Source organism: Oryctolagus cuniculus, chromosome 7 (genome assembly GCF_051225735.1).
Source record: "Oryctolagus cuniculus isolate XC-2025 breed Fujian yellow rabbit chromosome 7, ASM5122573v1, whole genome shotgun sequence".
Classification (NCBI taxonomy): domain Eukaryota; kingdom Metazoa; phylum Chordata; class Mammalia; order Lagomorpha; family Leporidae; genus Oryctolagus; species Oryctolagus cuniculus.
Window position 1 is genome coordinate 43,872,199 of NC_142873.1, and position 23,283 is coordinate 43,895,481.

Below are 23,283 nucleotides of genomic sequence, written 5' to 3' on the forward strand. Positions count from 1 at the left end.
GGTGCTGTTTTCCCTCCTACCTCCCTCCAGGTGTCCTCTGCGAGCCTGCCTCACACGGGGGGGGGGGGGGGGGGGGGGCAGGGCTCAGCGCTCAGCCCCCTCCTCGACTCCCTCTCTTTCTGAAGGTGGTCCTACAAGGTTCATCCCTTTACCACCTGCGAGTGAATGTGTAGGTCCAGCCTTGACCGCTCTGGGTGCTCCAGCCTCCAACTCAGCGCCTGCTTGGATGTTTGGTGATTGCCACCCCTTGCCCTTATCTTTCCACCATTCTCATCTCAATAAATGGCACCACCATTATCCACTGACACATTCCAAAAGCCTAGGAATCATCTTGACTTCTTTTCCCTCACCCAACACACCTAATCCTATCCTAAACTCACCCACGTCTCACCACCCCCCTGGCTGCCTAATTTAAGTCACCACATTTCTCCAGAGCTTCTGAACGGATCTGTTTCCACTCTTCCCAACTCTCCGTTCTCTGCTCAGTCAAGTGGTAAGTCGTCCTATGGAGCTCTGCCTAAATGCTGGGGCTTCCCATTGTATTTAGAATCATCCTCAAACTCCTTACCAAGGTTATGGTCAGGTACAGCCTCTGCTCCAGCCAAGCTGCGTGGGCAGCACCAGGACCTTTTCATCTGCTCTTTCCCAAGCAGGAAACCATTGCCTCTTTGCCACCAGTCCCCACCTGATTCGGGTCGTGGCTCCACTCCCACCTACTCCGTGAGCTCCTCCTGCCCCCATCCGAGTCCTGCTGTCAACCACTTGTGTTTTGGAGCACTTATCACTCCTTTTGAGTTCTTCGTTTACACGCGTCGTGTCATAGACTTAACTCCCAAAGGCAGGGGCTTGGTTTGCGCACTGGGTCTAACACATTGCAGGACCTCAACAAACTCGTTAAGTCACCCAAATGGCAGAGCTGGGACCCGGCAAACGGCTTCAGAATCCTGACTGTTGAAGCATCCAGGGAACAGAGGCAGAGGGAGGGGCACTGGTGAGATGGCGTCAGGCTGCGCGGCTTCTTGAATAATTCACCATCATAACAACACAGCCTCAGGAAGGCTTGGGGCGCGGCCACGACTACAAGATTCCGCTGCAGGCGGTGGACGCTGGGATTCCCTCGGGGCTGCCTCTGGGCACTGGATGTTCCCTATCCTGAGGCCCCCTAAGGAGACGCTCAGGGATCCCGCTCAATCACAGTGGGATGGACTCGTGGGAATTAAATCTCCCCCCAGCCATGGCCCGAGTATACACCAGAGACCGCCGAGGCGCACGCGTGGTTCGCGCCTCCCGCGCTCTGTTCCCTCAGCCCTGAATACGCTTGCGCCCCGAGTGGCTGCAGCCGCCCCGCGAGAGCTGTCCGTCCCCAGAAGAACCAATGAGGAGTGGGTGTGAGAGCCCACCCGCCTCCGGACGAGTGGCGCGCTCCCTTCCCGAGCAAGGCCCCGCCCCGCCGGCCCCGAGGCTCCCGCGGCTGCGCGCTGCGGCCGCGGCCCGGTTCCGGCGCGCGCTCCGCGGGACCCCGCCTCCCGCCCCGCCCAGCCCCGCCCCTGCCGTGCGGCCCGCGGCGGGATTTCCCTGGGCCTCCGGTTGGGGCTGCTGTTTCGCTTTGCTGACAGCCGGCCTGATGGATGGTGCACCCTCTGCATCTTCTCTTTAACCTTTTCGTCAACATCGTTCTTGTTAGCAAGTAGGATTGTACTGACGGAGAGAAGCTGAGAAAGTCTTCAAGTCCTTCTTCCTTGTTCGCTCGCTTTCTGAGGACGGAATGGGAAGAAGCTGACAGAATTCATGCTTTGTCAGTCATTCTGTGAGCGGCAGGCCCTGCGCTGCGCTCCTACCGGACCGGGCTCGCGGGTGCGGGAGCTGACAGGAAGCCCTTTGCACACTTCCTTACGGCTGTGCTAGGAGCGACAGAAAGGGCCGTGTGTGTGCAGAGGGGGATGCCCTGGAGAAGCGTGCGGCTGAGCTGAGTTCTGGAAGAACAGGCACTGATGGGCTACACGAAGGGGAAGGCTGGTGCGTGGGAGGAAGAGTCTTTGCCAGGACCGTGAGGCAGAAAGGGTGGGGACTCAAGTCCCCAGCAGGCTGTAATTGGTTGCTGATCGCCCTCTGCACTTGCCCCTCTGCAGTCTGACCTATTTATTTATTTATTTTAAGATTTTGTTACTTATTTGAAAAGCAGAGTTACAGAAAGAGAGGGAGGGAGAAACAGAGATCTTTCATCCACTGGTTCACTCCCCAGATGGCGGCAACAGCTGAAACTGGGCCGATCGGAAGCCAGGAGCCAGGAGCTTCTTCCTGGTCTCCCACATGAGTGCAGGGTCCCAAGGCCTTGGGTCATCTTCTGCTTTCCTGGGCCATAACAGAGAGCCGGATCAGAAGAGAAGCAGCCAGGACACGTACCGGCGCCCATAAGGGGTGCCGGTGCTGCAGGTGACGGCTTTCCTGGCTGCACTACAGTGCCCGCCCCTGCAGTCTGATTTCTAAGGTGCAGCCTGCAGGATCTTTCAAAAGCAGATCTGATAGCGTCACTTGCCTGCCCCAAACCTGCCAGTGAATTTCCATCTTAGAACAGAATTCAGACTCCTGGCTGCGGCCACCAGGGCCCTACAGAATCAGGCCTCCAACGTTTTTCTCCAAATTTGCTTTTGCCCCTAACCCTCTCCCTCAGCTCCCACACCATCTACCCCTTCCTGTTGTCTTCCTGGCTCCCACCACCTGAACTGAACTGGATTCTGTCTGCACCCCCCACCCCCCACCCCAGAACATAAACTTCGTCATCTCATCGCTGTGTCCTAGTTGTTGAATGTGTGAATTGGAGAGAGAGTGCATGGTGACTAAAGCAGTCACCCTTGTCAGGAAAATGGTGCTGGTGACAGAGATGGTAAGACAGGCTTTAATGATGAAGAATGGTTACTCATTTTTTTCAAGGGAGAGGAAAAAGAAAGTGTTTGGGGCAGAGGGAACTGTGTAGGGAAGATGGAATGTGGCCTATTACCCTGGTACCCAGAAGCACACTGTGCCCAGGAAGGAAGCAGAAGACGGCTCAAGTACTTGCATCCCTGGCACCCATGTGGGAGACCTAGACTGAATTCCTGGCTCCTGGCCTTGGCCTGGCCCAGCCATGACTGTTGCACCTTTTGGGGAGTAAACACTAGATGAAAGTTCTCGCTCTCTCCTTCTTTGGGGCCAGCATTGTGGTTCAGCGAGTTACGCCTGCGGCGCTGACATCCCACACACGTGCGGGCTGCGGTGCTGTTCCCATGGATGGAGTTTCAGGCTCCTGAGGGTCCACCTGAGCCAGCCCTGGCCTTTGTGGCCATTTGGGGAGTGAACCAGCAGATGGAGGACCTCTTTCTCTCTCCTCCTCCTCCTCTCTCTCTCTCTCTCTCTCCTTCCCTCCCTCTGTCACTCTGCTTTTCCAATAAATAAATAAAACTTACCGACAACAACAAAAAAAAGCGTGCTGAGGTAAGTCAAGTGAGGGGCAAAGATACCAGCTCCCATAGCCCTTAAAGGCAGTGTGGAGTGAGGCTTTTTGGAAGGGAGAGTGGCAGCTCCGGAACTCATGTCTCAGATCATCCACGTCTTGGGGAATGGCAGGCAGGAGAGAGAGAGAGAGAGAGAGAGAGAGAGAGAGAGGTTTCACTTGTCCAGGAGAAAAAAAGGGAGAGGATGCAGGTGGAAAGCAGTCTCAGGTCCTAGCAGAAGGGGTCCCATTTGTGGGGAAAGAGAACGCGGGAGAAGAGCAGGTTGGCGAGGGGAGATGACCTCATGATGGCCACGCAGAGGTGTCTGTGGGTCATCCATGGGGAGGTCTGCAGGGCAGATTCATGCACCCTGCGTCAATCCTGTGAGGAAGACTGGATCGGTGGTGACTCTTAGTTGTGTTTTTTTAAATTTATCTGAAAGGTAGAAAGACGGAGAGAGATCTTCCATCTGCTGGTTCACTCCCCAAAGACCTGCAACAGCCATGGCTGAGCTAGGCTGAAGCCAGGAGCCCAGGACTCCCTCCAGGTTTCCCATGTGGGTGGTGGGGACCCAAGTACTTGAGCCATCACCTGCTGCCTCCCAGGGTGTGCATTAGCAGGAAGCTGGATTGGAAGCAGAGCCAGGACTTGAACCCAGGCCCTCGATATGGGATGCAGGATTCCAAGTGGTGTCCTAATCACTGAGCCAAACATTCGCTCTGCGGGTGGAGACTGTGGAACCAAAGACAACTGGAGGGTGACCAGAGCAATGGTATTGTCTCTTTGGGGAAAGCATCAAGTATGAGAAGAGAGGGCCCAGGAGGAAACCCTAAGTAACACAGAGAGAGAGAAAGAGGAGTGAAGGCTCAGAGGAGGAGGAGAAGCCGTGAGAGATGCGGAAGAGAAAAGTTAGGGGAACGGGGGAGTGCGTCAGGAATGGAGAGGTCCTGTGTCTGATGAGTGGAAGGTCAAGTCCAAGCAAGGCTGATGGTTAGCCACAGTGCCATCAGTCGTGACCTTGGCAAGACCCGTTCTGGAGCAGAGGTGGCCGGTGTTTGCCCCTGGTGTGTAGGAAGTGTGAGTGAAGTCTTACATGTGTAGCAACTTGTGTAAGACATTTGGCTATAAATAACACTGTCATGTGCACCTTTCAGCCAATGCTCCTAACAGCCTGGAGGCAACTGTGCTGGAGCTCCGAGAAGTGAAGTGTCGTGCACCTAGTGAGTAATGGAGCAAGGACTTAAATCCCATGTACACACGGCCACTCCAGTGTCCACACGGAAACACCCTCCCGTGTTGCCTCTCCCCAGGGACAAGACAGAAATGGGGGTGGCCAAAGAGAGCAGGAGTCGGAGCAGAGGTCCTGGGCAGACGGCTTCCTTGGTTCACCAGGAAGGATTTGAAAAACAAGGACTGAACAAGCTTGGCAGGAATAGTTGATGCCACAGACCCGGCACCTTACAAAACCCACACCCTCACCAAACGCCTTCACGGGCGCCGTCGCGTTCTGCGGGCCTCACCGCAGCCCCCACGCGGAGGCTCCGAGCCCCGGAAGCAGGAGAGCACACTCACAGGTGCTCAGGATTTGCAGCCGTATTGCTGGAAGCCTCCACCAAATTCCTGCCACCAGGTCTCCGGGGGATTCTGATCACTGTGTTCTAAGTTAGCCTTACTCTGCCGAAATTCACTGCTCCGTTGCATCAAGCCACGTGGAGGAAAGCTCCCCAAAAGCCCAACAAGCAGCCCCATGGGTAGTGGAGTACGGTTGGCAACCTGATTCCTTCTTTCATTCATTCCGCAAACCTTGAGCGCCTATATCCTGTGCTTGCCTCCTAGCGAAACGCTTTGAGGTTTCAAAGAACTGGGAAACATAAAATCTGCTTTACAACTGTTTACAAGCTTTAGGGAAGACTCCCGCATGCCTGAGACACGTGGCAGGCTATGGGACAGGATGACTCAGCTCCTGGGGCTTTAGACTTGGGCAGATAAGAGCTTGGGCTTGGCTGTGCCGTTCATTTCACTTCTCAGGTTTCTCATCTGTGACTTGCAGTTGTCAGGTAATGCACACAGGAAGCCTGCATCGAGCAGTGGCTATTGTTACCCTGAGAAAAATTAAAAGACCGCCTATGGAGTACAGGCACCTTCCACTTGCAGTGTGTACAGTGAATGCTGTGCTGATTTATTTTTAAAAGATGTATTTATTTACTTGAGAGGCAGAGTGACAGACAGAGAGGTCTTCCATCCACTGGTTCACTCCCCGAATGGCCACTAGTATGGCTGGAGGTGGGCTGGAGCCAGAAGCTTCTTCCAGGTCTCTCACCTGCATGCAGGGGCCCAAGCACTTGGGCCATCGTCCATTGCTTTCCAAGGCCATCAGCAGGGAGTTGGATCAGAAGTGAAACAGCCAGGACTCGAACCAGCGCCCATATGGGATGCTGGCACTGCAGGCAGAGGCTTAACCTACTACACCACAGTGCCTGCCCCACTGGTGTTTAAAAGCTGGTTCATCAGACGAATCCAAAGATAAAAACACGTGCTGGGTCGGGGCAGAGGGGTCTCACCCAAAAGTGAGGTCCTTGGTGCCAGTAATCAGGAAGACTGGTCGGCCCTCACACAGCTGACAGCACAGATACCAGGCTGACTGCGAGTGTTAATCCATTCCTCCTCCAGTGGCAGCTTTTCAGCATCTCTGCTGTGCACGGAGTGAGAAAGCATCTTCCTCTGACTTGCCCAGGGAGATAAGAGAGGGCCTGGGCGGAGGCACCCATGGGGCTTTGGGCTAGTGCCTTGCTAGGAAGCTGTGCCAAGGGATCTGCCTGTCTCCAAGCTGGAGTTTGCTATTTGAGCCAGGCTTCCAGCCTAGAGTGAGGCTGGCAGGGTTGGGATCAGAACTCCTGGGCTAGGTCAGCCAAGCCGTCTTTGTACTTCTGCTTTTTGCCTCCGTTTATTTTCACTTTGTTCTCCCTTGGTGTCTAGCTAAGTCTTTTATAAGTGCCGTACAGGGGTGGGAGTTTTGCATAGCAGCTACAGCACCAGTTGGGATGCCTGTGTCCCATATCAGACTGTCTGGGTTCAAGGCCAGTCCTCTGCTCCTGACTCCAGCTCCCAAATGCAGACCTGGGAGTCAGCATAAAGGCTCCAGTAGTTGGGTCCCTGTCACCCAAGTGGGAGACCTGGGTTCAGCTGGCGACTGGCCAGCCCATTCCCAGATGTGCTAAGCATTTGGAGAATGAACCAGCAAGTAGGAGAGTTTCTCTCTCTCTCTCCCTCTCTCTCTCTCTCTGCTTCTCAATAAATAATAAAATAAAAGTGCTGTACAAAAGGGACAGAGGTGCTAGTGTTTGCAGCCACCTAGCATACCCCTAGTGGCTACTATAGTGAACCCAGGCATGAAAAATGAGGTGCCCAGGGTAGTGGTCCTCAGTCGCCCCTTAGAGGGCATTTTAGAAATTAGTTGGGATATCTCTACTTAGACAGTGATTAAGAGGAACTTTGAGAGGTGAGTGGAAGCCTCGAAAGGGAGAGAAGTTTTTTAAAAAAAGATTTATTTACTTATTTGAAAGGCAAAGTTACAGAGAGAGAGGGATGGAGAGAGAGAGAGACAGAGAGAGAGAGAGAGACATCTTCTGTCCACTGGTTTACTCCCTAAATGACTGCAACAGCCAGGAATGGGCCCTGTTGAAGCCAAGAACCAAGAACTCCATCTGGGTCTTACTCATGGGAGGTTGGGCCCAAGTACCTGAGCCATTATCTGCTGTCTTCCCAGCCACATTAGCAGGGTGTTGGATCAGAAATGGAGCCGCCGGGACTCAAACCAATACTCACATAAGATGCTGCTGTTTCAAGCTATGCCTTTTTTTTTTTTTTTTTTTTAGATTTATTTATTTGAAAGTCAGAGTTATACAGAAAAAGGAGAGGCAGAGAGAGAGAGGTCTTCCATCTGCTAGGTCACTCCCCAACTGGCTGCAATGGCCGGAGCTGTGCCAATCCGAAGCCAGGAGCCAGGAGCTTCTTCCCGGTCTCCATGCTGGTGCAGGGGCCCAAGGACTTGGGCCATCTTCTACTGCTTTCCCAGGCCATACCAGAGAGCTGGATCGGAAGTGGAGCAGCCGGGTCATGAACCAGTTCTCATATGGGATGCCGTCACTTCAGGCCAGGGCGTTAATCCGCTGTGCCACAGCACTGGCCCCCAGGCTATGCCTTAATCTGCGGTGTCACAGCACCAGCCCCAAAGGGGAGATTCTGTAAGGTGCACAACGTTCCCGCACCAAGAAGACTCACTGCTCATTTCATTTGCCTTTGGAATATTCTGGTTAACAATGTATGGAAATATAAGATTAAATATATATAAATCAGGGCTGGCACCGCGGCTCACTAGGCTAATCCTCTGCCTTGTGGCGCCGGCACACCAGGTTCTAGTCCCGGTTGGGGCGCCGGATTCTGTCCCGGTTGCCCCTCTTCAAGGCCAGCTCTCTGCTGTGGCCAGGGAGTGCAGTGGAGGATGGCCCAAGTGCTTGGGCCCTGCACCCCATGGGAGACCAGGAGAAACACCTGGCTCCTGCCATTGGATCAGTGCGGTGCGCCGGCCGCAGCGCGCCAGCCGTGGCGGCCATTGGAGGGTGAACCAACGGCAAAGGAAGACCTTTCTCTCTGTCTCTCTTTCTCACTGTCCATTCTGCCTGTCAAAAAAAAAAAAAATATATATATATATATATAAATCAGTAGGAATTTATCATGCAGTATTGCAGAAAAGGCCCTAAAAGTTCTTAGAAAAAGCCCAGATATTCAGATATTATGGAGAAGGAAACAGCCAAATATATTGTCTCTGGCAAAGGAAAAAAACAAATATATAACAAATTCAGTTATAAATTGAACTGGCTTTTGTTTGCAATTCGTGAATGGGGCAGCCCCTAGTCTACCAAGTAGAATGAAAGTTTCCAGCTGGGTGGTAGCAATACAATGGGTTTTGTGAGCTGGAAACAAGGCTGTAAAACAATAGAACAACTTGGTTAACATCCTGTTACTTTTTTGTAAGGGTTGAAGTGGAGGGGACTTCCTCAGTGTGCTCACTCAGACAGCCTGGAACTTTCGGTTCCATTTGGGAGTCAGCTGCTTCCTTAAAGATTCAGTCCAGTGGTGTGGCGCTCAGCACCTGTGACTCCTGCTCTGCTCGGGCCCGGTGGGGCCGACAGACACAGTGGCCTCTGCGACTGTGTTTAGCATTTGGAAATGCTCACGTTCTGTCTGCCCAGCGTGTTAGAGCATTCTCACCGCCGTCACGTATGTAGTAGAAAGAGTTTTGAAGCAGTAGCTCAGCTCCGACAAAAGCAGTAAAAATGTTTTCCAGCTTGGCTGAGGCGTAATTCACATACCACACAGCGATTTCCTTTCAAGTGTGCCATGCCATGATTGTTATCAAATTTACTGAGTTGTGCAACAGGTAGTCACCGTTCCCACTCCAGCCCCAGGCGTGCAGATTGGCCTGTGCGAGGATTTCGCAGGAACAGAATTGCACACTGCGTGCTCCTCTGTGTCTGCCTGCTTTCCCTGGCCGTATTAGTCCTGAGGTTCCGCAGCCTGTGCCAGTGTTCTGTTCCCTTTTCTTGCTGAATAGTGTTCCATCGCGTGAAACACCACAGGTCACTGATTCGTTCACCAGTCCCCGGAACTCGATTGCTTCTGTCTTCTGACTATGAGCAATGGTGCTGTCAACACTCGGGTGCAAGTCTTTGTGAGGCCATAGATTGTGCTTCTCTTTAATACACTCCTATGGGGCCGGCACTGTGATGTAGCCAGTAAGGCCACCGCATGCAGTGCTGGCATCCCATATAGGCACTGGTTCGAGTCCTGGCTGCTCCACTTCTGATCCAGCTCTCTGCTATGGCCTGGGAAAGCAGTAGAAGATGGTTCAAGTGCTTGGGCCCCTGCATCCATGTGGGAGACCCGGGGGAAGCTCCTGGCTCCTGGCTTCGGATCAGCGCAGCTCTGGCTGTTGCAGCCATCTGGGGAGTGAACCAGCAGATGGGAGACCTCTCTCTCTCTCTCTCTCTCTCTCTCTCTCTCTCTCTTTCTCTCTCTCTCTCCCCCCTCTCCTCCTCTCTCTGTGTAACTCTGACTTTCAAATAAATAAATAAATAAACCTTTAAGAAATTAGAAATGAGTAATCTAAAACTACTGAATTTTCTAAACCCTCTAAAGCATTACTCCCAAGGATCCTATTTTAACGTAAGACATTTTTTTATAATGAGTTTTGCCTGAAACTTTGAGCTAATGAGTTTTTTTAGATTATAGCTAAGAACGTCTCACACCAGAAGGGTATTTTTGTCCACCTTTCATTTTTTAAAAAAGATTGATTTATTGTCAGAGACAGAAAGACAGAGTTCCCATTCACTGGTTTGCTCTCTAAACACCACAATGGCCGGCGTGGGGCCAGCGTGAAGCTGTGAGCTGGGAACTCAATTCAGCAGCCCGACCACATGAGTCATCACTGCTGCCTCCCAGGGTCTGTGCGAGCAGGAAGCTGAACGAAGGAACGCAAACCAGGAACTGAACCAGGCACTCCACCGTGGGGGGCAGGCGTCCCAGCGGCTGTCTGACCCCAACGCCAATGCTTGCCCCCATTTTTGTTCAAAAAACGTTTTATTTGCTTGAAAGCCAGAGAGACAGAGAGAGAGCGGCTAGCCAGACGGAGGACTTTCATGTACTGGGTCACTCCTGCACTCCTGAATGCACTGGCCAGGACTGGGCGAGGCAAAAGCCAGGAACCCAGAGCTGTCTTTTGTTTTTTAAGATTTATTTACTGGGGCCGGCACTGTGGCGCAGCAGGTTAAAGCCCCGACCGGCAGTGCTGGCATCCCATAGGGGTGCCAGTTTGAATCTCAGCTGCTCCACTTCTCATCCAGCTTCTCCATTTCTGAACTAGCAGATGGAACACCTCTCTCTCTCTCTCTCTGTTTCTTTTTTTTTTTCTTTTTCTTTTTTGACAGGCGGAGTTAGACAGTTAGAGAGAGCCAGAGCCAGAGACAGAGAGAGACAGAGAGAAAGGTCTTCCTTTTTCCGTTGGTTCACCCCCGAAGTGGCCGCTATGACCGGCGCGCTGTGCCGATCTGAAGCCAGGAGCCAGGTGCTTCTGTTGAATTATGGGATCCAAGACCTTTCCCAATTAACCCACAAAAGACAGTCACAGATGCAAGGGTAAGAGGATTTATTATTCCATTGCCAGGTGGCTGGGGCTCCCACCACACACACAACATAGTGCAGTGCGGGGGGGGGGGGGGGGAGGGAGAAGCCCCGCCTCTTCCTTCTCAGCGTTTTTATACACTTGGGTAAACAAGTATATTCATCATTACGCACGTATGCTAGTTCTTTTATTCTTTATATGTCAGTTACCTAAATTTGAGCGTTTTATTGGTGCATCCCAGAAGTCCGGGACTACGCGTCTCAGAGGAAGTGGTCACACAAGGAAGTAGGAGACCATTAATTTCAGGAAGTATTTACTAAGTTTCGTTTTCTGAGAATTGGGCCTTCCTGTCTTCCTGAAGTTTGTGAAGCCTGTCATGGAGGTACAACTATCTGCCCCCGACTTTTCTCACGCCGGGCATCCCGCATCAAGTCATTGAGCAAGCAGCGCAGTACAGAAGCAAAAAGCAATTGATATTCAGCATCCACTAGTTATAGATATAGATGTAGATATAGTATAGATATAGATATTTTTTCATTTCAACACTTCCTCCTGGTCTCCCATGCAGGTGCAGAGCCCAAGGACCTGGGCCATCCTCCACTGCACTCCCGGGCTACAGCAGAGAGCTGGACTGGAAGAGGAGCAACCAGGACAGAATCCAGCACTGCAACCGGGACTAGAACCTGGTGTGCCGGTGCCACAGGTGGAGGATTAGCCTAATGAACTGTGGCACTGGCCCTCTCTCTGTTTCTACCTCTCTCTCTCTCTCTTTTTTAGAGATTTATTTATTTAATTGAAAGGCAGAGGGAGGGGCCAGCACTGTGGCGTAGTGGGTAAGGCTGCTGCCTGTACTGCCGGCATCCCATATGGGTGCTGGTTCGAGTCCAGGCTGCTTCACTTCTGATCCAGCTCTCTGCTATGGCCTGGGAAAGCAGTAGAAGATGGTTCAAGTGCTTGGGCCCCTGCATCCATGTGGGAGACCCAGAAGAAGCTCCTGACCCCTGGCTTCGGATTGGCACAGCTACGGCTGTTGCGGCCAATTGGGGAGCAAACCAGCAGATGGAAACCTCTCTCTCTCTGCCTCTCCTTTCAAATAAATAAATAAAAATCTTAAAAAAAAAAAAAAAGGCAGAGAGAGAGAGAGACACATCTTCCATTTGCTTGTTCACACCTCAAAATGGCTGCAATGGCCAGGGCTGGACCAGGCTGAAGCCAGGAGCCTGGAACTCCATCTGGGTCTCCCATGAGGGTGTCAGGGGCCAAGCACTTGGGCCATCTTGTGCTGCTTTCCCAGGCTCATTGGCCAGGAGTGGAGCAGCCTGGACTCCAACAGGTGCTCAGATGGGATGCCAGCATGGCAGGCAGCGACTTACCCTTCCATGGTACAGCGCTGGCTCCCAGGAACCCAGAACTCAATCCTGGCCTCCGACGTGGTTGGCAGGGACCCCAGTGCAGGCGCCAGTGCTGCCTGCCCAGGTGCACATAAACAGGAAGCAGGAAACAGGAGTGGAGCTGGTACTTGAACCACAGGCATCCCTCTATGGGACACAGGTGTCCCAAGTGGCATCGTAACCATTGTGCCCAAGGCCGGCCCCATTCTCCAGCTTTCGTTCTGATGAAGTCCAGTTTGCCTTTTTGCCTTCTGTCACTTCTGTTTTGGAATCATCTGTAAGAAACCATGACTTAACGGAAGATCGCAAAGATTGACTTTTTTTTTTAATTTAACAGGCAGAATTAGACAGTGAGAGACAGAGAGAAAGGTCTTCCCTCTGTTGGTTCACCCCCCAAATGGCTGCCACAGCTGGAGCTGCGCCGATTCAAAGCCAGGGGCCAGGTGCCTCCTCCCGGTCTTCCATGGGGAGTGCAGGGGTAGGAGCACCCGGGCCACAGCAGAGAGCTGGACTGGAAGAGGAGCAACCAGGACTAGAACCCGGCGCCCATATGGGATGCCGGCGCTGCAGGCGGAGGATTAACCAAGTGAGCCATGGCGCTGGCCCCTGAGCTTTTTTTTTTTTTTTTAAGATTTATCTTTTATTTATTTGAAGGACAGAGTAACAGAGAGAGAGAGAGAGAGAGAGTGAGGGACACAGCAAGATCGTCCATCCGCTGGTTCACTCCCCAAATGGCTGCCACAGCCAGGGCTGCGCCAGGTCGAAGCCAGGAGCCAGGAGCTTCTCCCGGGTCTCCCACGTGGGTGCAGGAGCCCAGGAGCTTAGCCCACTTTCCACTGCTTTCCCAGGCCATCTACAGGAGCTGGATTGGAAGTGGAACAGCTGGGACCTAAACTGGTGCCCGTACATTGCAGGCAGTGGCTTTACCCCCTATGCCACAGCGCCGGCCCCAAGGATTTACTCTTGTGATCTCGTCCAGGAGCGTCAGTTTCAGCTGACGTACCGGTGGATGAGTCCGCTTCAAGTGTTCAGTATGGCGGGAGGGCCTCCATAAACATGTGAGCAGTGGCACAGGACCCTAGACTGGGACCCAGGTCCTGCCAGAGTGGCCTAGGGACTTGAGGTCTCTAGAGAGTCTTTCGGTCTTGGGTTTCTGGTCGCAGAAGTGTGGAGGACAGAGCACAGGACCACCTTGCGACAGGGCCAGGGGACCATGCTGAGTCAGCAAACCTTGTTCTGTGAGGGGCAGGCTGGGGCTGGCGGCAGCGGCGGGGAGGGGGGGCAATATCACCACAAAGGTCGGGATCTGGGACTCCCCGTTCCTGGTGACTCATCACCCAGGGCCGCCTCCAGGCAGCAGGGTCTGTGAGGCAGGGGCAAGGAGAGGAACAAAGGAACAAAAGCTAATGGGTTGACCTGGGATTACTTCAGGTTACCTTTTGGCGAGGGTGATTGCACTGACTCAGGTGGTCTGGAATCTTCTGTTCTCCAGGAACACTGTTCCGTTCGGGAGTCAGCTGCTTCCTTAAAGGTTCAGTCCAGTGGTATGGCGCTCAGCACCTGTGACTCCCGCTCTGCTCGGGCCCGGTGGGGCCGACAGACACAGTGGCCTCTGCGACTGTGTTTAGCATTTGGAAATGCTCACGTTCTGTCTGCCCAGCGTGTTAGAGCATTCTCACCGCCGTCACGTATGTAGTAGAAAGAGTTTTGAAGCAGTAGCTCAGCTCCGACAAAAGCAGTAAAAATGTTTTCCAGCTTGGCTGAGGCGTAATTCACATACCACACAGCGATTTCCTTTCAAGTGTGCCATGCCATGATTGTTATCAAATTTACTGAGTTGTGCAACAGGTAGTCACCGTTCCCACTCCAGCCCCAGGCGTGCAGATTGGCCTGTGCGAGGATTTCGCAGGAACAGAATTGCACACTGCGTGCTCCTCTGTGTCTGCCTGCTTTCCCTGGCCGTATTGGTTCTGAGGTTCCGCAGCCTGTGCCAGTGTTCTGTTCCCTTTTCTTGCTGAATAGCGTTCCATCGCGTGAAACACCACAGGTCACTGATTCGTTCACCAGTCCCCGGAACTCGATTGCTTCTGTCTTCTGACTATGAGCAATGGTGCTGTCAACACCAAGTCTTTGTGAGGCCATAGGCTTCGCCTCTCTCTCTCTTTTTTCTTTTTAAAGATTTATTTATTTGAAAGTCAGAGTTACAGAGAGAAGAGAGGCAGAAAGAGACAGAGAGAGAGGTCTTCCATCCGATGGTTCACTCCCCAGATGACAGAAATGGCCAGAGCTGTGCCGATCTGAAGCCAGGAGCCAGGAGCTTCTTCCAGGTCTCCCAAGTGGGTGCTGGGACCCAAGGACTTGGGCCGTCTTCTACTGCTTTCCCAGGCCATAGCAGAGAGCTGGATCGAAAGTGGAATGGCTGGGTCTGGAACTGGCGCCCATATGGGATGCCGGTGCTTCAGGCCAGGGCGTTAAACCACTAAGCCACAGTGCCAGCCCCAGGAACCATTACTTTTTAAAAAAGATTTTTTTTTTTATTCATTTCAAAGGCAGAGTTACACAGAAAGAGGCAGAGAGCTTCCATCTGCAGGTTCACTTCCCACATGCCCTCAACAACCAGGGATGGACCAGGCTGAAGCCAGGAAATGGAAACTCCATTCAGGTCTCTTAGATAGGGGGCAGGGACTCATGCATTCGAGCCATCTTTTTTGACTCCTAGGCACATTAGCAGGAAGCTGGATCAGAAGTGGAATAGCTGAGACTTGAACCAGCCGCTCCAGCGTGGGACGTGGGCATTCCAAGTGGAGGCTGTAATGCCTCCCTCCCCTGGGTGTACTTCTGACTCCAGCTTCCTGCTAACGCACACCGGGGAGGCAGCAGGAGATGGCTCAATTACTCGCGTCCCTGTCATTCACATGGCTCCTTCCTGGCTTCAGCCTGGCACAGGCCCAGCTTTTGTGGGCATTTGGAGAGTGAATCAGTGGATGGATTCTCTGTCCTTTTTTTTTTTTTTTTTAAGATTTATTCATTTATTTATTTGAAAGGCAGAGTTACAGAGGGAGGGTTGGGGGGGATCTTCCATTAGCTGGTCCACTCCCCAAATGGCCACAACATCTGGGGCTGTGCCAGGCCAAAGCCAGGAACCAGGAGCTTCTTCCTGGGTCTCCCACATGGATGCAGGGGCCCAAGGACTTGAGCCATCTTCTACTGCTTTCCGAGACCATAGCAGAGAGCTGGATCAGAAGTGGAGCAGCTAGCACTCCAACCAGTGCCCAAATGGGATGCCAACACTGCAGGCATTTGGGGCGTGAACCAGCGCATGGAAGATCTCTGCCTCTGCCTCTCTGTAACTCTGCTTTTCAAATAATAAATTTTTAAAAAGCTTATAAAAAGGAAATTTAAAAGTGTGGCATGCAAGACTGTGGAAGGAAAAGAAAACAGCAAGTGGTGAAAATTAACCCTCTATGCAATGAAGCTAATAGCCTCACAGTAAATTATGTAGAAAAATACATTCTTGGCTCTTTTTAAAGATTTATTTCTTTATTTCAAAGGCAGAGTTGCACTCCCCAAATGACTGCAATGGCTAGGGGCTAGGCCAATCCGAAGCCAGGAGCCAGGAGCTTCCTCTGGGTCTCTCACGCAGGTGCAGGGGTCCAGGGACTCGGGCCATCTTCTACAGCCTTCCCAGGTGCATCAGCAGGGTGCAGGTCAGAAGTAGAGCAGCCTGGACTTGAACCGGAGGCCGTATGGGATGCCGGCGCTATAGGCCTTGGCTTTAACCTGCTGTGCCACAGCACCATCCTCAATGGTTTTAATTGCTGGGTAATAAAGTCTTCATTGAAGAAACAAAATAGAGCCAAGGAGACTTTCTTATTGTGTTAACTTGGGTAGACTGTAATCACTTTGGAAAAAATATATGAGCTGAGATAGAAACAAAAATACAAGAGACCATAAACTCAGCCTGTGAGGGCACCTGGGAGGGGTGGGACTCTAGGCCCGACAGAGCAGGCCAGGGCAAATGTCAAATGTGCTCAATAAATATTTGTGGAATGAATGCACCAGGGGGAAGGTAGGTGCTGTGTAGCACCTGTCCTCCTGAGAACAAGTCCTTGAGCAGCCATTTCCTGGAAAAACAAGAAGTGCACATGGGGAGGACACTGAGGTAAGACGCAAGTTCCATTCAACATTTGGCACCCACCCCAGTGCCTTGCTGCCCACGAGGAGGCGATGCTACTTGGCATGACTAAGCTGCTTCCTTCCAGGAACTCCACACTCCCTCCACCTGGACGCACTAGCTGGCGCCAAGCAGCACAGAGGGAGGGCACACGTGATCACATGATTCTGTGCGCGGGAGTCACCGCTCCCCTTTCAGAGCTGAAAACCAGAGGCTGAAAGGGGTTGTGTAATTTATAGCCAAACCCTGCTCCTCTCACTGAGACCACACTCAAGTCCTGAAGGAACTCAGAAGAAATGATGACTTTTCCCTGGGGTGTGCCTGGAAAGATTTCATGGAGATCATTTAAAATAGAAAGACATGGAAATAAAATAAAAATTACAAAGACGCAAGCACGTCTAGCTTTCTGCTCACGTGACCCTAGAAGGCTGGCAGGTGGTGGTCCGGGTGCTTGGGTTCCCTCCTTTTACGTTAGAAGCTCCTGGCTTTGAGCCTGGCTGATGTGGGATTTGGGGAGTGAACCAGCAGAAGGGAGCTCTCTCCCTGTATGTCTGTGTCTCTTTCTTCCAACTGAATACAAAAACAAATCAATAAAACATTTTTTAAAAGACATGAGCAACAAACAAGCAGCTCCCCAGCGCCTGCTCGTCTCCGGGACTGTGCTTATCATGTCGCTGACTCGAGGAAGATGACCGCCGCCCTGCCACAGGTGATGCAAGGGGCTCGGGGAGCCGCAGTTAGTCAGGCCCTGATTATGGGGTCACTCCCATTAGACCTCATTTGAAGCGGCTCATGTGGCAACATCGGGGCCAAGCCCCTTCCCGGGTGCACTGAGAATACGGCTGTCCGACACTTCCCAGTTCCTGAGCTACTTTTGCACACTTCCCTGTGCCCAAAGGAAGAAAGACAGTTACTCCAGGCTGCAGGGGATGACGACACCGAGCAGGCCGGCCACGCCCAGCCCCCACGCTGCGCTGCGGACGGTCCCAGGTCTGGAAGCTTCCGCGCCTCTCCCTCCTGGGCGCCTGCGTCCCGGGGAGGCATTTCCCCGCGCACACCTGCTACCGCTTCTGTGTAGATGTCCGACTCCGATGCCTCGTGGGCTGCTCTAGAGCAAAGCCCGTGTCTCACACCTCTCTGTAGCCTCAGTATTTTGACCTCTCATTACAGTCGCCTTTATTAGTACCACTTTTAAATTGTTCTCCAGAAGGAAATACGCCTGCCGTGATCCCTGTTGTCTGGGATTCGGGGGCTTCGACCCGATCTGCCACTCAATTTTTTGTTATAGGTTCTTTCCCAAGCTGTCATCCCCTCACGCCTCACGGAGTTTCGCCCAGTATCATCTCCAACGTCCGAAAGAATTCGCCCTGTACAAAGATGGCTGCAACCGCCTCACTTCCGGTATCACGTGACGCTCCCACAGCCGTCACGTGACACGCCCACCTTCTGGAGCCGGAATTAACCTCGGGGTTTGTTCGATGCCTGTCCATACCTGCATCCCTGTTTTCATTCAGTGGCTCCTCCAGCTCTCCAAGATCTGGCACCCCTGCGGGCTTTTCCTCATCCGGTGACCCTGAGGTGATGGAGCTTCCCCGTCATTCCGGAGAGGTAACTGAGCCAGGGGTCTCCGTGGCTGTGTCCTGCTGCTTCTGGACTCTTGGCCAGCCAGGCTCTGGAATTAATTGGAGGGGGTTCTCTGAACCCAGACCCTCGTGGCTTTTTGAGCAAGGCACGGATGGAGCGAGTGCCAGGTCGAGGTTGAAATGCGTGGGAAGAGGGGCGAGGAGCGTCCCGGGCTGGGCTGGGGCGGGCAGCGAGCTGTCAGCAGCAGAGGAGTTGCAGGGAGCGATGTGCCCAGGTGTCTCCGGGTCTTGTCCGGTCCCTCTTGAGGGAAGCGACTGGGCTGTGGGCACCTGTGGGCTGCCAAGCCCTGCCCAGGAGAGGGCTTGGGGGTGGAGGGCCTGCCTTCTCGTAACTCCTCATTCTGTTCTCAGGAATGTTCCAAGCACCAGGGCAGGGTAGCCATGATGGCTGCCAGCCTCACGGGGTTGCTGCTGCTTCAGGCAGTGTCATGGGCATCAGGTGAGTGAGTGAAGAAGGAGAAGGCAGCTCTCCGCCTTCTCCCTTCCAGTCCGTGGGTGACCTTTTTTGTAGGTGCTCCGTGAACTCTTTAGAGGGATTGGCGACTAACCTTGGGGTGGGGTTGCAGCGGGAAGATTTTGAATCCTGAGCAGTGTGCCCATTCTCCTCACCCTCACCCTTTGGCCCTCGCCTCTGCTCTGCCCCCTCCTTCCCAGGTGCTCGCCCCTGCATCGCCAAAAGCTTTGGCTACAGCTCCGTGGTCTGTGTCTGCAATGCCACATACTGTGACTCTCTCGACCCCCTGACCCTTCCTGCCCTCGGCACCTTCAGCCGCTACGAGAGCACACGCAGTGGGCGTCGGATGGAGCTGAGCACAGGGACCTTCCAGGCCAATCGCACGGGTACAGGTAACCACGACATCCCTCACCCCTAAGCCAGGCTGGGTCCTCCTGGAGCTAAACCATGCAGGGACCGCCATGGAGCTGCTCCCCTGGACACTGACGCCCTTTATTCCCTGTGGGTGTCCCCAGGGCTGCTGCTGACCCTGCAGCCAGAAGAGAAGTTCCAGAAAATAAAGGGATTCGGAGGGGCCATGACAGATGCTGCTGCTCTCAACATCCTCGCCCTGTCACCCGCTGCCCAAGATCTGCTTCTCAAATCGTACTTCTCTAAAGAAGGTAAGGAAGAGGACTGGCGCGTGGCTCACTTGGCTAATCCTCCGCCTGTGGCGCCGGCATCCCATAGGAGCACCGGGTTCTAGTCCCGGTTGCTCCTCTTCCAGTCCAGCTCTCTGCTGTGGCCTGGGAGTGCAGTGGAGGATGGCCCAAGTGCTTGGGCCCTGCACCCCCATGGGAGACCAGGATAAGTACCTGGCTCCTGGCTTCGGACCAGCGCAGCACCGGCCGTAGCGGCCATTTGGGGAGTGAACCAACGGAAGGAAGACCTTTCTCTCTGTCTCATGGTCTAACTCTATATGTCAAATAAAAAAAAGAAGGTGAGGAAGAGGGGGCAGGAGGACATGGAACCATCACAACTTTCCTCTTACCTTTCTCCAACATTTATTCCTCTGCTAACGGCCAGGAACATAACATTGCCCTGCCGGTCTGCTAAGTGCCTGGGGATGCTCAGGCTGACAGGGGCCTGTGCTTCCCCCAGGAGCTGGCCCAGCCCCTTCTGGCCCTGACTCAGAGATCACTGAGGCCTGGCAAATGATTAGCCTAGACCCCTGTTCTCCTGCTGACTATGAATCCCATCTCTCGGTCCTCCTTTTCTGCAGGAATTGAATATAATATTATCCGGGTGCCCATGGCCAGCTGCGACTTCTCTATCCGCGTCTACACCTATGCCGACACCCCTGATGACTTCCTGTTGCAGAACTTCAGCCTCCCAGAGGAAGACACCAAGCTCAAGGTGGGTGCTCTGGCTGCTTCAGGCCCTCATGGCATCAGTGTCTAGGGGGCTGAGAGCCTTCAGGCTGGAGCAGGCTCTAGAGAGATCTAGAACTGCCCCCTGCTCCGTCTGTCCTGAGGGTGGGAGCTGATGGCTGGACCTGACGTGCTGGTTGGGCCAGTCTGCTTGTATTCCAGCTCTGGGTGTCTCTCTCCTCACTGCCTTTGTCTCTAGATACCCCTGATTCACCGAGCCCTGCAAATGGCCCAGCGCCCTGTCTCTCTCTTCGCCAGTCCCTGGACATCACCTACTTGGCTCAAGACCAACGGGGCAGTGAATGGGAAGGGGTCAATCAAAGGTCAACCGGGGGATCTCTACCACCAGATCTGGGCCAGATACTTTGTCAAGTAAGGGATCAGCAAGGCCAGGGGGCCTGGGCTGGCCTCCCCTTTGGGCACCCTGCTCCACATCCCCATCCTCGACCTCTTCCTTCGGGGCTCTGCCTGCCCAGTTTTCCCCACTCCATCAGGCCTCCTGTTCCCCAGGGCCTTGCTCTACTTTCTTGAGCAGGATCACTCACGCCTGTCCCCCCGCCAGGTTCCTGGATGCCTATGCTGAGCACAAGTTACAGTTCTGGGCAGTGACCGCTGAGAACGAGCCTTCTGCAGGGTTGATTAGCGGGTACCCTTTCCAGTGCCTGGGCTTCACCCCTGAACACCAGCGAGACTTCATCGCCCGTGACTTGGGTCCGGCCCTTGCCAACAGTACTCACCGTGATGTCCGCCTGCTCATACTGGATGACCAGCGTTTGCTGCTGCCCTACTGGGCACAGGTGGTAAGGCCCAGGGCCTCGGTCCCTCGGTGACCCCTAAATCCAGCATCTAAAAGACTGCCAAAATCAGAGTGCCACCCCCGCCTCAATTTTTTAAACGTTTTAAATTTTTTTTCCCCTTTATTCATTTGAGAAGCAGAGAGAGAGAGAGTGAGAGAATGAGAGAATGAGAGAGTGCTCCATTTACCTGTTCACTCCCAAATTCCTATAATGGTGGGGAGTCCTGAAGCTGGGGGCTATGACCAGGTCTCCCACGTGGGTGGGAGGAACCCAATTACTTGAACTATCACTGCTGCCTCCCAGGGTGCCTTAGCAAGGAACTGGATTCACGAGCCAGAGCTAGGCACTGAATGCAGGCACTCTTGATGTAGGACAGCTTAATCAATAGGCCAAACGCCTCTGCCTGCTTTATTTTATTTATTTTTTATCTTGAAAGGCAGAGAGACAGAGGTATCCTATCAGCTGGTTCTCCTTCAAAAAGCCTGCAATAACTGTGGCTGGGCCAGGCCAAAGGCAGGAGCTGGGAACTCAATTTGGGTCTCCCATGTGGGTGATGGGATCCAACCACCTGAGCTGTCATCTCTTGTCTTCCAAGGTACACGTCAGAAGGAAACGAATCGGGAGTGGAGCTAGGACCAAAACTAGGCACTCTCATATGTGATCCCAAGCGGTGCCACGTACCTGACCCCTACCCCAACCCTTAACTTCTATGGAGCACCCAGGGCTGGGTCCAGGTACACAGGCCACCCACCACCTGCTCTGGACCTCCAGGGTCCCACAGATCCCCATGGTTGCTTTAAGTTTGACCCCCCCTCCCCAAACTGCATTCATCTCAGGACCCCTAGTTCCCCTTCCAGAACCTTCTGTGCAGCACCTGGCGTCAGTGGGTTTCCTTTCCTGTGCAGGTGCTGACAGACCCAGAGGCAGCTAAGTATGTTCACGGCATTGCTGTGCACTGGTACCTGGACTTTCTGGCTCCAGCAAAAGCCACCCTGGGGGCGACCCACCGCCTGTTCCCCAACACCACGCTCTTTGCTTCAGAGGCCTGCGTGGGCTCCAAGTTCTGGGAGCAGAGTGTGCGACTGGGCTCCTGGGACCGAGGGACACAGTACAGCCACAGCATCATCACGGTGAGCCGAGCCACCTCCCTCACACACAGCGGGCCACCCGGAGCCTCCTCTCACCCACGCTGCCGGCCTTCCTCTCTTCCCAAGCCAGCTTATCCTTGGGGCAATGTTGGGTTCCCTTGATTCTCTGCCTTTCATTTCCATTGCAGACCTGCACACCTCAGGCAGCTGCACTTGTCTCTACTTCTCAGCCCCCTTCACAAGCTTCTCTCCTTACTCAAGAGAATACCCCCCCAAGGGTGAGCCACCCACAGCTCCCATCTCCCTCCTGGGACCTCGTGTTGAGGCTTTGTCTCTTTGCCCTTGTCCCTACCTTAGAATCTCCTCTACCACGTGGTCGGCTGGACCGACTGGAACCTCGCCCTGAACCCTGAAGGGGGCCCCAACTGGGTACGCAACTTTGTCGACAGCCCCATCATAGTTGACATTGCCAAGGACACATTTTACAAACAGCCCATGTTCTACCACCTCGGCCACTTCAGGTGAATGGAGGGCGGGCACCCCCATTCCTCACCAGGCCTATCACATCCTGCACGGGGCTTACGTCACCTCACACCACGCAAGACCAGGAGGATGTTCAGGGTGGGAACCTTGCGAGAGGCACACCCACCCCCTTGCACCATCCAGGCCAAGAGTGACAGGGTGGCATCAGAGACACATAACCCGAATGCCCGGTGTTGAGGCTGGGGTGTGGGAGGGCAGGGCAGTGGCCAGTGGCACAGCTGGAGTCCGAAAGGGGTAGGGCAGGAGCTACCGGTGAGGGTGAGGGGTGGCTGACTTCTTAGGTAACGGTGCGAGGGAGGTGCCTGGAGGGCCCCTGGGCTGGCCTAGGGTCCCTGATCATGCCTGTTCCCGCAAGCAGCAAGTTCATTCCTGAGGGCTCCCAGAGAGTGGGGCTGCTTGCCAGCGCCAAGAACAACCTGGACACAGTGGCCCTGATGCGGCCCGATGGCTCTGCGGTGGTGGTTGTGCTGAACCGGTGAGGGCAACAGCAGGGTCTGGGAACTGGCAGGTGGCGGGGTGGTGGGCCTCGGCGGGCGCACGCTCAGCTTCCCCTCTCCCTGTGCAGCTCCTCTAAGGACGTGCCACTTACCATCGAGGATCCTGCCATGGGCTTCCTGGAGACGATCTCGCCTGGCTACTCCATCCACACCTACCTGTGGCGTCGCCAGTGATGGAGCAGACACCCAGGGAGGCATGGGCATTAAAGGGACAGTCGGAGCACACGCTGTGATGAAACAGGGCCACCACGGGGCCGGGGGAGCCGACAGTGCTGGAAGCAGGGGGCAGTGGTTTGGGTGACTCACTCTCCACTCTGGTCAGTGCCAGGGGCTCCTGGCCCCCAGGGAAAGATCAGGAAGCCCTGGTGTCCCCCCCTCCCCGTGCTTGTGTAAGCATGTGCGTGCTGGTTGCCTGTGGAAACTGGGTCCAGGCCCAGGCTGAGCTCACTGTCTGTATAAACACAGGTTAGGGGGGGCGGCGGCGGGGGGAGTGCTTAAGGAAAAGAGACTAGGAAAGCTGGACCCAGAACTGAGGAATGTGTCTTTCCTGGAGATGCAGAACGGGGTCATGCAGGAGCAGTGTCAGCATCGGGGCAGAAGCAAAGGAGAGGCCTCGAGTGCCTCTCTGCCTTTTCTG

The 23,283-nt window shown here is 53.9% G+C and overlaps 1 protein-coding gene across 3 annotated transcripts; it reads left to right on the forward strand.

Annotated features, from left to right (window-relative positions):
* The first annotated feature begins 17,637 nt into the window (after nt 1-17,637).
* On the forward strand, nt 17,638-23,175 carry GBA1 (glucosylceramidase beta 1). Of its 3 annotated transcripts, XR_016210591.1 has the most exons (12): nt 17,650-17,823; nt 18,210-18,297; nt 18,513-18,704; nt 18,828-18,974; nt 19,574-19,707; nt 19,921-20,093; nt 20,284-20,521; nt 21,114-21,252; nt 21,424-21,648; nt 21,964-22,127; nt 22,508-22,624; nt 22,715-22,869. XR_016210591.1 is itself a non-coding variant. In XM_008264350.5 (11 exons), the coding sequence occupies exons 1-11, from the start codon at nt 17,797-17,799 to the stop codon at nt 22,818-22,820; spliced, it is 1,611 nt and encodes a 536-aa protein (XP_008262572.1). In that variant the 5' UTR covers nt 17,638-17,796; the 3' UTR covers nt 22,821-23,175. The 3 variants fall into 3 exon arrangements, 2 of the variants coding, with proteins under 2 accessions (XP_008262572.1, XP_008262573.1); XM_008264350.5 differs by lacking the exon at nt 21,114-21,252 and having other exon boundaries at nt 17,638-17,823; nt 22,715-23,175; XM_008264351.5 differs by lacking the exon at nt 21,114-21,252 and having other exon boundaries at nt 17,654-17,793; nt 22,715-23,175.
* Nucleotides 23,176-23,283: the final 108 nt, after the last annotated feature.